The 15,048-nt window shown below is 37.0% G+C and overlaps 1 protein-coding gene across 1 annotated transcript in view; it reads left to right on the top strand.

Annotated features, from left to right (window-relative positions):
- Nucleotides 1-15,048, top strand: part of SPAG16 (sperm associated antigen 16) — a 694,984-nt gene that overhangs the window by 334,008 nt on the left and 345,928 nt on the right. Inside the window, exon 12 of the mRNA XM_036254344.1 lies at nt 4,482-4,667. Coding sequence (XP_036110237.1) covers nt 4,482-4,667 — 186 coding nt within the window. The remainder of the gene's footprint in view (nt 1-4,481; nt 4,668-15,048) is intronic.

The raw sequence follows: 15,048 nt of genomic DNA on the forward strand, positions 1-15,048 counted from the left end.
GGTTCTACGATTTGGCTGCTGTAAACATTCATGTGCAGGTTCTTCTGTGAAGGTAAGTTTTCAGGTCCCTGGAGTGAATACCAATGAGTGCAATCGCTGGATTGTATCGTAACGGTATGTTTAGTTTTGTAAGAATCTGCGACACTGCCCCCCAAGGTGGCTGCGCCATTTGCATTTCTGCCATCAAGGTGCAGGAGTCCCTGTTGTTCCACACATCTTGGCCAGGATTTGTTGCCAGTGTCTGGCTTTTGATCATTCTAATTAGATGTGTGGTGGTATCTCACTGTTGTGCTCATTTGCATTTTCTTAATGACATAGGATGTGGAAGATCTTTTCATATGCTAATTTGACATCATTATAAAGTTGTCTTCTTGTTGAGTTTTAAGAGTTATTGGTTTATTTTGGATGATGGTCCTTTATCAGATATATCTTTTGAAAATGTTTTTCCCACTCTGTGTCTTCTCTCAACATTGTGTTTGGCAGGACAGAAGTGTTTAATTTTTTTTTTTTTTGGTGGTACGTGCCCCTAGCAGGAACCAAACCCGGGACTCTGGTCCACAGGCTGACGCTCAACTGCTGAGCTAAACTGACCAGAGCCAGAAGTGTTTAATTTTAATGACATATAGGTTATCTATTGTTTCTTCATGCATCATGTCTGGTGGTGTATCTACAAAGGCATCACCATACCCAAGGTCATCTAGGTTTCCTTCTTTATGTTATCTCTTAGGCCTATGATTCATTTTGAGTTAATATTTGTGAAGGGTGTAAGATCTGTGTCTAGGTACATTTTGGGTATGTGGATGTCTAGTTGATCTAGCAGCATTCTTTGAAGAGACTGAGTAATTTAAAAAAATATTTATTTATTTAAATATACACGTGAAAATCCTCTAAAGATTATTATTATAAATATACACAGACTTCACTTCTTGATGTCCACAGCAGGTTCATGGTTTATGTTCTGGCAAACATCCTTAGTTTGATCCACACCGAGGAGTCACAGTAGAAAGGTGTCATGTCTTCCTTTTACAACTGAGAACACTAACCTTCAGAAAGACAGTTCCAGAAGCCAAAAGCTTTTAACTGGCAATGATATTACTAGAACCCAAGTTCTAATTCTGCTAATACTCTAGTTTACCTTATTTCCAGAACAATGAAGAGTTATTGAGTACTAAATTAGTACACATAAAAGATCCAATTTCGTTTTACTTATAAAGCTTGAGGTATAGAATTCACATTGTTAGAACATAAAGAAATGCCTACCCTGGCTTCTATTCATTCCCTGGTGAGTGGTATGGCCTGGTAAAGGCTATCTAGTCTATGAAGACTTGGCAAATTCTGGTGAAATCTGTGCTGGTTTTCTAAAGTTTATCAGAAGTGTGATGAGAGTCTGTTGAGATTGGTGTTTCCCTCTCCACTCCACTTCCTTTATGGTGGAGCGGCTTGCATGCTCAGACAGACCAGCTAAACATGTTACGAAATCGATGACAGGAATTGAGAAGACTCGGGGCTACGTGCGTTGTCACCATTACCTTTTCCTCTTATCTACACTTGCAGGGATGGAGGAACAGGAAGGGTAAAGAGCTGGCTGTACACATGCTTTAAACAAAAAGAGTTTGAATTTCTAAAAAGTGGCTTCATAAACTTCAGTTGGGTTCCGGGGTAGAAATGCAGTCGAGCTCAGAATGTTAGAAACAGCTTTGTGTGTCCTGAAACAAACTGATCTTATCAAGAGAACTTCAACCTAACTGTGAAGCTGGTCATTAGAAAAAATAGGTCTGCTGTGGAAAGGAAGATGACAATTTGAAAACGATACACAAGAAGTCATTAGTGAAAGAATAAGAGAGAGTAATGCGGCAAAGAATGGAAATTAAGCAAAGTGAATCTCGTATTTTAGTATGTGGAAGTACATATGATCTTATATTTATTACCAAGGTTTAAAGAGATAAGATGCACAATTGGAGTATAGTAATGGGAATATATGCCCTGTTGAATAAAAAATAGACCAGTTATGAGTCAAAGTTGAGTGGATATACATGTTCTTCGACCTTGTGACCTCCTAAGTGAGAGTAGCAAGGAGAAGAATATTTGGGCAATAAGGGAGATGAATCAGTTGTCATTTCTAGAACATGATGATGTTCCTTCTCTACTCTAAAGGCTACTGAACAACAGAGGGATAATTTGAACTCTGAATGATGCCGAGGATTATAACTAACTTGAACGAGGAGAAGAAAATAAGCTCAACAAAAGGAAGACTTTCTAACAGAGCTACTCAAAACCAGATGAACTGGATTTTCTGTTGCTAGAAGTTTTAAATAGAGAAATGGGTGATGAAATGATAGTATATCCATAGAAATAATGAAAATGATGGCTGTATGATTAGCTTAGAGGAACTCAAGGGTCCTACCAGCCTTAGAGATTCTAGAATTCTGTAATACATGAATTTGCTTTTACCAAGATAGTTTTACCAATTGTCATTCTAGTACTGCCGATTATAAAAACCTCTTATTTTGTACCAGAAACAGAAACACGCTTGTTCTGGAGCCACAGAGATATCCTGCTAAGTCCATTAGCTTTCAGGTAGTGCCGCTTTAGCAGACGTGAATTACGGGGAAAAATCTGAGCCTAAGATTGAATATTCCTTCCCAAACACACAAGGAAAACATTTTTTTAATTGCACGTTCCAGACAGAGTATAGAGAATAATTATTTGGAAAATATCGTTCCAAGTTCACAAGTCTATGAAAAGTAGTCCTCTTCACTTTTCTGTCTCATTGGACCACGGAGACGTAGGGCCAGACACAGACAAGGGGGCTGGAAATGGAGAGCTCTTGTCTCTGCTGATGTGAGAAAGAGGCCCAGGTCCTGTTCTGAGTGAAAACAAGGCACTGTGTGAGAAGAGGGGCAATGATTGTAAGTAGCTAGTTATTAATAACAGCAAAGGAGCGAAAGGGAGGCCAGGCATTAAAGGCATGTCGTCTGGGCTGCTTCACCAGGAAGCTGCAACTTCATGCTCACCGTGGACCCGCGGCCCATTCCCCACAGATGGCGGGACAGAGGGGAGACAGACACATGTGCAGTAGAGTTGGGGTGACATACGGAAGGCACTTGCCTGTCAGTCAAACCTGCTTTATTCTTGTATTACTATTTATTAATGATTGTATTATTTTCCATACAAACAACTGTAAACCTACTTTTGCCCCACCCTGTATGTACAAATAAAAAACAGCTGCAAAGCAAGGCAGTTTTTAATTTCTATTAGTAAAGGACTGTAATACAGCAATTTTTTATTTTTCTGCTAATTTAAAAAATAAAATAGATATCCTTTTATAACTTTAATGAGAACATCTTCACTCTGTAATTCACGTCTTCCTGCAACAGCTTCATTAAGCGCTCCCTCTCCAGTGGCTGTTTCTCTTCTGCACATAAATATTTAATTATCTCAGCACAAAAAATAAGCACCCCAGTCCTCACCCCCGAAAAGCAAGCAAAATACTTTCTTGATATTGCCGTTTTGTTTCTTAAAAATACTGGGCATATTTTCTTCTTCAGTCTTAGCCTAACTTCCTTCATTTATTCATGCAAATATTTATTCTAGAAACATTTAGTTAGCACTTCCATTGGTCAGTCGTAAGACTTGATACTGTAGGAAAAGGGAAACACAGTTCTTCATCAAAACACAAGGAAGGAGAGCAAATAAGCGTTTTGTTGCATTCGGTGAGAGAGATGTCACAAAGAGAACTCTTAGAACGACAATGCAATGCAGCACAATGTGGAAATGATGGGATAGAAATCTCGCAGTCGATACTCTACGAAAAAAACAAAACAAACAAAAAACCCTAGATGTTTCTGCTTATGCTATTGAAACCCATTTTTCAAGTTGGTGTGTCCACCACTTGAAAGTTACAGCTTTTTGAAAACATCTACTAATGATATAAATGGAAAATTCAACGACTCATCCTCAACTACCCAGCACTTCTAATCTTTCATCTCTGAAGATCTAGCTCAGACGTCTCCTCATTCCTGGTTCACTTCCTCCTTCATCATCCAAACGGTACTCCTGGAGCATTTAATTAATACAAATATAAGCAATGCTGACCTACTATTTTGTATTATGTTTTTGAAACTGTGTTAGCCTATGTCTAAACTTTCATCATTCTGAGGCTACATTTTCCCCAGAGCCTAACACATAGCCCTGAACTTGAAGCTACTAAAAAAATATATTAATTTAATGAATTAATCTGGAAGAATATAGAAGAATTAATCTAGAAGGTATGCAACGGGAGTTTTATCAACTTGAATTAATAAATACAAGTAAGCAGCTAATTGTGTAGACTTAAGACAATAAGAGTTAGGCATTTAGATATGCCATTATAAGTAAAATTAAAATAGATACACACATTACTCACAGAATATAATTATCCATAAAAAATAAATTGTAAATTGATTTTTTAACAAATTGCTTTTTCATATTTTTGCAAATAGTGGCAACAAGTTGGCTACATCAAGTGGCGACACTACAGTTAAATTATGGGACCTGTCTACAGGCGATTGCATTTTGACCTTTGAAGGACACAAACACGCAGTGTGGTCCTGCACGTGGCATTCCTGTGGTGACTTTGTGGCTTCTTCTTCCTTGGATACCACCAGTAAAATCTGGGATGTTAATAGGTAAGAAGTTTAAACACTATTAATCTTCTGTGTTGATAAATATATATTGATAATGCTGTTGTTTTTCCCTCAATGCTACCAATGGGAAGCATTAAAAAAAACTGTTAGCTAATAAAATTATAGAACGCTACTTAAAATCTCTGTGATACCCATTTCTAACTCCATTAGTCTTTGCTGATATAATGAATCTTTTCCAAATGTAGGTATGGAGATCAAGCCTATGTAATAAGATTAGAATTGCCTCATTGGAAAGCTGTTTGTTTTAAGCAAGATAGAAACAAATGCTTATTTTAAAGACAGGTTGTTAGTTCTCCTTTTCACAGGATTATTATCTCTGTATTACCAAACTAACAATTTAATAGACATAAATGTGACAGAAATAATGACTTGCTTCATGCTTAACTTTAATATAATATTTTCCCAAATTAAATGCTTCTTGGCAATTCATAAATTATAAGAATGAATGCAATTTATTGTGTGCAAAATCCTATACAATATCAGATGATTATAGAAGTTTTTTTTTATTTTGCTTTTAATTCAAGACAGACAACTCTATTATGTTTACAGTGTCAAAATACATGTGATTTATGTATATTTGGAGGATTATTACTTCCTGTTTTGTATACAAGTAGGATATAAAGAGCTACTCTCCAATATCATGATTGTTTCAGCTAGCTAAGTAAGCTATGATAAATCATCAGTCAGACTTCTGATCACTTTAATTATTGAACAATGCCCAGATTCTAAATATAAGTCATAAGGACTGCTAAAAATTTAGGTAAACAATTATCACTGGGCCATTGTAATTTATTTTGTAAGAGAAAAATAAACTGATTTTAAAGGTGAACTCTGTTGCTTCGAGGTTATTTGTAAAACCTCGAACAAACTTTCTCCATTCTTCCTTGAATCATGGGTAACATGTTTGGGGAAAGGGGTAAGTAAAGTGCTTGCAAAAAGTCAGCAGATTTTCAGGGAATGTTCATTGAAAGTGTGTGCTCTGTCCTATGCAAGTGGATTGCCTCCTAATACCATGTGGCAGGTATTATGCTATTTGTTTCTCAGCACCAAAATCACCCTTCTGCATCTGTTCTGATGATGCTGAGAATTAGAAATTTGCAAAGCACATTTTTGTTTTGCCAGCTGACTTTCTGTTAGGCCTTAGCAATAGGGGTTACTTGTAGAAGGTTGCAAGGCTGGAGGGGGAAGAGGGGACTTGCTTCTGTCTGTCTCCTTTCTATGGGCTTCTTCTGGATGTTCAGTCCAGTGAGCATCACTCTAGCAACACTTCACCTCGGCAACCGCAGGGCATTCTCATCACAGAAGCTGAATCCAGTTGGCAGTTTTTCTAGCACTTGCACAAACAGGTGCATCATGTCATCATCAAAGACATCAGCCCCAGCAAATAGGTGCCCTCTTTTCAGAGCTCCATGTTTCCAGCTCCGCATGGCCCCTCCTGAGTGGGAGCACCCCCAGCAGCAGGAAAGTAAGTGCCCACACCCAGAGGGCCAAGTTTCCGCTCTGCAGGTACCCTTTCCAGGTTCTCCGTTCAGTGACTCTGCCCCATTTCCTCTGTGCACTCAGTCCTACAGGTTGTAGCTCCTTTTGCAGTTGCTTTTTCCATGATACCTTAATGTTCCTTTGCCTCCTTTTAGTTACCTCGTTAACAACTTCATATAGTTTACAATCCCATGTATTTCAATCCTTCCTGTTAAAATCATGTATCCTGACTAGACTTTGACAGGTACAGGGCATTAATTAATGGACGGATAGCATAATCCACCTCAGTTACAAAGATACAGATAAATAATGCTGGAATATGCTGTATGAGAAAATACAGCTATGAATAATTAATTTTAGACTTAAAATTGTGATAATTTGAGTTATGTTTTTAATTTTTAAGTGAGTACCATCTGGTAACCTGGAATAATCAATCATATGTAATTATTAACTTTATGTTTCTAAGTATGTGACCAGATTTTATAAATATTTCTTATACTAGATGACTAGAATTTTATAAAAACCACTTTATAGAGGTAAGATTGACATACAAAAAGCTGTAAATATTTAATGTAGACAACTCAATGAGGTCAGAATTAAGTATACACTCATGAAATCACTACCAATCCATGCCATAAATATGTCCATCACCTCCAAAAATTCCCTCCTGCCCTTTTTATCTAGCCTCTTAGCACATTTTTAAGTCTGCAATACAGTATTGGTAACTATTGATACTATGTTGTGCAGTATATATCTCTAGGACTTAATCATTTTATATAGCTGAAAATTTAATACTTACATCTAATTTTAATTTTTATTGCCTTTGGCTTGGATGAGAAGTCTAATAGAAGATTGTGGCCCATTCTAAAACATATCTTCAAATGTCTTATTCAATCATAGTGTTTGAACCAAACTGTGGTTAAACATGGATTCCCAATAGACTCAGCCCTTCTCAGAATGATTTCAAACACTTTGACTTGGCAGGTTTTCTCCATGACTCTGATATTCAAACACTGTCTTCCAACTGATACCCAGTAAATATTGATATAACAGATTACATTTCTCCTGATTGATGCTAAAAATGCTTTACATTTCAAAATTCCCATCAATGTCAAGAGCTCACTTTCATCATCAAAAACCAAAAACTTATACTAATTTTGAAACTGAAGGAGTCGACAAATTTTGACAAATAATGGAGAACTTGATTGTTTATATAATGACTATTGATATATCTTTCAGAGTTAAAATAAAAGCACTGCACTGTAATTTATGATTAGTCATGAATCAGTGCTGTGTAGATATGTCTAAAGCTAGTGTCTGATTTTAAAATTGCAAAGGTTATTGGAACCAGCTTAGTGACTTGAGGGGAGAAGTTCTTTGCCTTGGTAGGATTTTGGTAGTAGAAGCTGTTCTGTTCTGGGCAGGGTCATACACTCTTATCCTGATGCCACATAGTTCTTGGTAAGAAATATTATATTGATAGACTCTGTTGTTCACCAAAGTAGGAAGAGTTTAGAATATATTGTTTTCTCTTACACTCGTCCCTCTCCTTAGAGCCCCTGGCCCTAGCCCTGCAACTGACATTATCATCAGGACCATCTAATTAGCTCTTTGCTAGAAAGTTAGATAATTGGTAATTATAATTACCGCACAAAATCCAGATCAAGAGCCATTTTTGCCAAATGCTAATGAGAGCAATATCTGTGGCACTTTTAGTCTGGCTGCATCAACACTCTATAAGGCTTTGGCGAATAATCAACAGTAGTACTTCGATGCTCTTCTGAATGATCATTTATATAAAGTGGAAGTGTGTGTGTTTTGATTTGTTATAATTGATTTATACCTTAATTTTAAGATATATTTTTAAAATAATTTTTCTTTATTAATTTTAGAAAGAGAGGAAAGGAGAAGGAAAGAGAGAGATGGAAACATCGATGAGAGAGAACATCTGTTGGCCACCTCCTGCATGCCCCCCACTGGGGATCAGGTCCACAACCTGGGCATGTGCCCTGACCAGGAATCGAACTGGCGACCTCTTGGTGCATGGGTCGATGCTCAACCACTGAGCCACACCAGCCAGGCAATTTTCAGATATATATTTTTAAAAATCAGTCTTAAAACATACATGCGCCCTGGCCAATTTGGCTCAGTGCACTAGAGAGTCCTGGGTTTGGTTCCTGCTAGGGGCATGTACAAAAGAAAAAAATACACACACACACACATACACACACACACTATTGTATCCTAAGCAAAGAGTGGTTGGCAAATGGCAGTTTGGTTGCATAAACAAACGAACAAAAATCAACACGTACATAGAAGAAAAGGTTTCCCTTGTTCCCACCCTCACTCAAACTCTAACTGTTGTCTTATTCTACATGAATCTATAAAGTGATGAAAATAGGGTAGGAAAATTAGAAAATATCTCAGTCAGCTATAAAAAGAATTAGTGTTTCTTTAAATCATAAGACTATCAATAAGTATTCATGAAATGAATTACCAGTGTCTGGCTATCGTATAGACATTAGAAAATTTCAAGACTCCATTACTGCCCTCAGTGAGATCACAAGTAATTTAAAAATGTGTAGTTTCGAAGTCGTCAGAGTGTATGTACTGCATCTGCAATTTATAGTATCTGGTAGGCTGTTCTGGCTGTTTTTCTTCCAAGGAAGCTGGATATTGAGCTGAGTGGCTTCACTACACTGTTACTCTGATATTTGGAAGGCAGATCACGTGCCTGCTTTGTAGCTTGAGAGGAGAGACTGGAGCCAGGGTTCCTGAATGTAGCTGACCCCACTGCTTTTAACAAGATACTACACAGACCAGAACTGAGTAGGTTGTAGCAAGGATGGAAGGAAAAAGAGAGGTTTGCACAGTTCAACGGCTTCTGGGCGCCACAACAGTGGGAGGTGAATCTGTTGCCTTAATATCCAAATGTATTTTTTCAGATGACCTCAAGGTTAAGTTGAGAGAGAAAAATGAAGCAGGTTTAAAATCTTTGTTTAGAAAAGCCATCTGTGATTTCTGCTGTATTGCATTGACTGTAAACAAATATATCAGAAACCAAAGAAGTTTCTGAGAGAAGTATACTGACAAAGACCATGAACCTATCCTTAATATCCCCGTGACTCTTCAAGTCGTCAGCCGACCTCAGGGCCCTCAACTTGCAACCAAAGGAAGTGAACTTCTAGTGCTTGATGGTCCACAGTGAAGGTGCAGACCACAGCTCTCGCATCAGATGTGGCCATGGAAGATTATGGACAAGGGGACACCTTGGCCGTGGAATAAATCTAGAGACCACAGAGAACCCTGGACAAAGGATCTCCTCTTGGGGGGAGAGGCACGGTCCAGTCAGGTAGTTTTGCTCAATGCCGTGGCAACGTTCCTCGCGATGCCTGGTGGGATTCTCTCTCTATTTGGACTAGTGACACTCAGGTGTGTTCCACTTTGCTACGCACCGCGTTGGAGTTCGTTTTGCAGTTATTGTGTCTTTGCCTCGCCGTTTTACACTGTGCTTGCAGGTGGAAGAGGCAGAGCATTTGGCTTCTATTTTGTTGGTCATCAGAACACATGGCACTTCCGAACCTGGTGGAGCAGATTGTGTGTCATGCAGAGATCATGGACTGGGAAATCCATGCAGTGAATGAGTGGGACTTCGTGTTGTCTTCTTTTGGGGGGACAGAGAAGTCAGGGACTACTCTGCAAGTGGAAGGAAGGAGGGCACAGATATTTAGTGAGCAAAAGGCCAAATTGTGGGCAGATACTGTTAGCTGTTTGCCAGAATCCACTCTCTCCTTCTTCCCTGTGAATGGGGCACCTGGCTGTTTGTCTAAACGGTATTTCTCAGCCTTCCTTTCAGTTAAGTGTGGCGAGGTCACTACATCCTCTACAGTAGAATATTACTTGAAGTGACATACGCCATTTCTAGTGTTTCCCCTCGTGGTGGGATGGAATGGCAATGGCAGTGACCAGGGTACTGTTAGAAGTCGGTGACGGAAAGCGACACAGTGATCATGAGCCTGCTACAGTACAGCCACACCTGCCCCCATTCCCTACCTCCAGCTAGCCTTCGGCATTCTCTGCGTTCCTTCGCAATGAGCAAACACGTTTTATTTGATTTGATGCATTATATTTTTAGTCTATTTGTTATACCACTTCAGCCTGCCCAGTCCAATATAGGCACCTGGTAAATAGTTTTTAGATGATGTTTTCCCCTCATGATGTGTTAATAAGGCACTGAAGACAAGCCCTGCAGTATTCTCAAAATTATTTGGATAGGGAACTAACAGACGTTCTGTGCTGGTAAGAAATGGCTATGCGCCTCCATGTAGGTTTTTGTTCTTTTCTCTTTCTCTTTCTTGCTGTTTGCCTGCAATGCTGCTGCAGCTATGAATTCCGACTTGCCAGTAATAATGCCTGTAAGTTGAATAACTGGCTTATATGCAAGTTAAGGCCTATGAAAGTAGCTGTAAATTATAAGAAAATGTGCAACTATAATATGTTACTGTCTCCGTTAGTGGAAATCTGATTCAATAATACTTATTTCATTTAAACAATAAAAAGCACTGAGAACTTGGTTTTATAGTAGCATTGACTGTATTTACTGATAAGAATCAGATTGCAGTCAAGTTGATAGAATGCAAATACTATTTTCCATGGAGTTGCCCTAACAAGTTTTTTAAAGTTATCTATAGATCCAGTAAATACGCATTTAGTACTTACTCTGTTAGGTGCATTGTTTTAGTCATTAAGCTGTAACAGTGAACAGAATAGAAAGAAAAAACATAAAACAAAAAGAAACTCCTGCACATGATTAGATAGCATTCCACCGGGAGTCAGAAAACAATCCAAATGAAAAAAAATAATAATTATATGTACAGTAATTAGGGGTGATAAGTTTTGTAGAGAAAAATAAATGTGGAAGGTAGGAAGGAATGGTGAGCACTGGAAAAAATTGCCATTTTAAACAGGATGGTCAGAGAAATTCTCAGTAGAATGTTGACATTTGGATAACCTCAAATAGGTGTGGCAACAAGCCAGGAAGATGTCTAGGAGAAGAATATACTGAGCCCTTCTGGGTGTGAACTTCCTCATGGTGGTAGCAGGGTTGATGTGACTTAGAAACAGCCAGGAGGCCAGTGTGACGAGTGGAAGAGCAGATGAATGAATGGTAGAGGTAACGCAGTTCCCTACATGGGTGTGTCCGCATAGCAGAGCCTCATAGCACACGTGAATGACTTTGACCTTAATTCTCAAAGAGAAGGGAAACCACTGGAGGGTTTGAACAGTAGAGTCACATAATATGTTATACATTTTGACGGACTGACTCTGGTCACTTGCACTGAGGGTTGACTGTGGCAGAAAAGGGGTGGGGTGTAAGGGTAAAGGCAGGAAGACCAGCTGGGAAGCTATTGCAACAATCAAGGCAGAAAGCAAAGGCTTGAGGCATAATGGGAACTGTAACGGAAATAAGAGTTTGTTTATATTCTGGATAGATTTGGAAGATAAAGTCAACGGGAATTGCTGATGTATTGTGAGTTGTGAGAAAGAGAAAACAAACCACTTGTTACATTTTGAGATACCTGAAAAGCAAAAGGTTTATTCTCTTTATACTGGAGCACTAATGTAAAGTTTATAAAGGCTTTTTCAACCAGACTCATCAACTGGAATTACAGAACCGGCTGTAGAATTAGGAATGATTTATATTATTCATCTAACATGTAATCTCCTTTGAAGAGACTTGTACGTTCCATCCTGCCCAACAGCATTGCTCTCTTTGTAATTTAATGATTCCTTTTCCAATTATAAACCCTGGGCTGAGATGAAGTAAACAGAAGGCTATCGATAATGGAAACAGTTAAAATTTGGGGAAAAAATTGAAATATTAAGATTCCCTTATGCAGAGTTATCATCTCTTAATAATATGTACTATACATTTCTTTTGGGCAAATAATGCACCAAGGTGGACTCAAAAATGAAAGAAATTTATTTCTTTATTAAAAATTAGTAATAATAAGATAGCAGCAAATAAATTATAAAAATGAAGTTTAGTATTTATACTATGAAGTTTTTCATTAATAATAACATTTCATGTTCTTTGATTTATTTGCAAATCTGGATATTTTAGAGATGAAGAACATATTGTACAATATTATGGTTTTAAAATATAATGTAAGAAACATGAAGACTCAGGGGCATAGATTATTGGTAGATTAATACTCGTCTTGTATAGACCCCCCCATTTTGCCTTCTTATACTTGAAAAGGCACCCAAGGTATGTATTAATGCACTGCTGAAGCAGTTCTTGAAACATAATTATGTTACATTAAAAGAAATGGTAATACTGAAATTGACCTCTTGTGATCAATTTATCCTGTTCTAAGAATAATAAATCAATTTTTACATCTTCTTGGATTTTCATTTATATTCATGTTAATAATTCCCCTTTAAAATATAGAATTTAGGTTACATCTAAGAATTATTGACCATAAATACATAAGCACAAAAATGAATAAAAAGAAAATAGCATATATCTTTTTTCACTACCATCTTTCCCCCAAAACAGTGCATAATTTATAAACACTATTCTAGAAGTGCCTACTTTAGGGAGAAAAACATATATTAAAGCTAAGTTTAGATTTACCTAGCAAGTTATACCGTAATGACAAATTTGGGAAGCTCTGAACTAATATGGCTTTGTGTGTATGCATGAAAAATGCTTTGAACAACAGTGTCCACTGCAAAACTTTGATGTGAACGTTCTTGTATGTCAGGATGCATGGATTGATCAATAACATAATCACATGTCATGAAGATCTTAAAATTCAGCCCTACACATTCTTTTTTATATAAATGAGGTATGTAATTGTATCTAACTTGTATTAAATAAAATACAGTTATGTCACAAAATAGCTAAACTGTGTATTAGAAATAGTTTGGATCAGTATTAATGGAGCCAAAGATATTCTGATAAGACTTAATATAACATGTTATATTATTACTCTATCACCACCAATTAAACAAGCACTTTAACAGATAACACTTGCAATACCCCTTTTCCCCCCCCCCCACCCCCGTAAGAATCTGGTTAATAGGTGCTTTAGTCCACCTTATTGCTAACAGCTAAAAGGGTTTCTCGCCCTGGCTGGTTTGGCTCAGCGGTTAGAGCGTCAGCCTGCGGTCCTGAGAGACCCGGGTTCGGTTCCCGCTAAGGGCATGTACCTCGGTTGCAGTTTGTCCCCGGCCCTGGTCGGTTGTGCGGGTGGCAGCCACTCGATGTGTCCCTTTCACATCGATGTTTCTCTCTCTCTCTGTTCCTCTCTCTCCCCCCCACTCTACCTGAACAAAAAATGGAAAAATGTCCTCGGGTGAGGATAAAAAATAAAAAAAAATTAAAATAAATAAATAAATAAATAAAAGGGTTTCTCATATGTTTCTTCATTAATATATGTTAAAATGATATATAGGAATAGTACTGATAAGGTAAAAAGAGTAAAATGTATAATGTACTTTTATATTTAAGGTTTAATCATATATTTGTGTGTGCATGTGTGTATACTAAAATGGTGTTGTATACACATATATCAGCATTAATACAGTGAGTTTAAATACTCAACTCTAATTTTAGAGTAACAAATATTTGACTATCTCAAGTATGTTAAATAACATTTAATCAAAAGGATATTTTATTTATTTATTTATTTATGCTTTATCTATGACCCCAAAACCCAACTTGTTTTAAACCATTTATTTGAAACAGCAAAATCTATTATCATGCCCCTGAAACATTGTTTTGGAATTACTGAAATAGATTTCATACAAAGAAAACTCTGAAATTTGATTCATTATTTAAATTAATTGAATGTCCAAATGCATCAAATCAAAATAAAAGATGTAAACTAGTTGATATAAAAATAGCAAACAATAAAGTTTTAAGTGGAATTAAACTACTTTCGTATAAAATTGTGTTGTTAGATACAAAATATTTCCTACTTAGATAATAAAGGTGACTTGGTTCTGTTTAGTAAACCAATAGGAAATAAAATTTTCATAGAAATTTTATATATTACTTTATACTGTTTGACATGAGTTTGTGCAAAATCCTAACATGTACCAATAAGAGCAGAACTTGTTAACGTGCCCTGGGTAGAAAATGAAACAGACTGTTTTCAGCCAAGGAATGTGGAATGATTGATCCACAGGCCTGGCCTCTGGCTGCCTTGCAACCTAGACTAGCCTGCAGGGGACAATACTGGCAGGATTTCACCTTCTAGAAAAGTCATGCCTTCTGGTTTGGCCTAGAATTTCTTTAATTATTTACTAAAAATTGCTTTTTTACTTAGAAATTGATTATTCATGTCTTCAGTATTTACCAAAATGTACCTAGTCAGCCACTGAATATCTATTCATTTTATATTACATAAAACACAAATTTTATTAAGCATCCAAACCACTCAGTTAAGATAGCATAATGTAGTTTTCACATGAAGAGTGAGCTTTCCTGTGATACTTCTATTTCAGCTTGGTTTGGGGTTTTGTTAATTTTTGTTGTTGTTGTTGTTGTTTTATAGTAAGAAAAAATATGATGAAATTGAGAATAACATACATAAGCCACAGACGATCTAAAATGCTAGTCGGTAGTTAGAATTAGAAATAATCATACTAAAGTGTGTTTTATCCCACCCTGTTTATGTTTAACTTTTCTACCACTGGGTAGTAAAATGCACACCTAAGTGATGTTTTCTAAGCATACAGACAGATTTGGAGGGATCTGAAAATTGTTTTTTCTTACTTAAACTAAGTAATGCAGACATTTAAAAATTATTCTGTAAGATGCAGAGTAAGTTAATTATAGTTATTTTATGTGTTATTGTCTGAATACATGTCC

Source organism: Molossus molossus, unplaced genomic scaffold (genome assembly GCF_014108415.1).
Source record: "Molossus molossus isolate mMolMol1 unplaced genomic scaffold, mMolMol1.p scaffold_m16_p_11, whole genome shotgun sequence".
Lineage (NCBI taxonomy): Eukaryota > Metazoa > Chordata > Mammalia > Chiroptera > Molossidae > Molossus > Molossus molossus.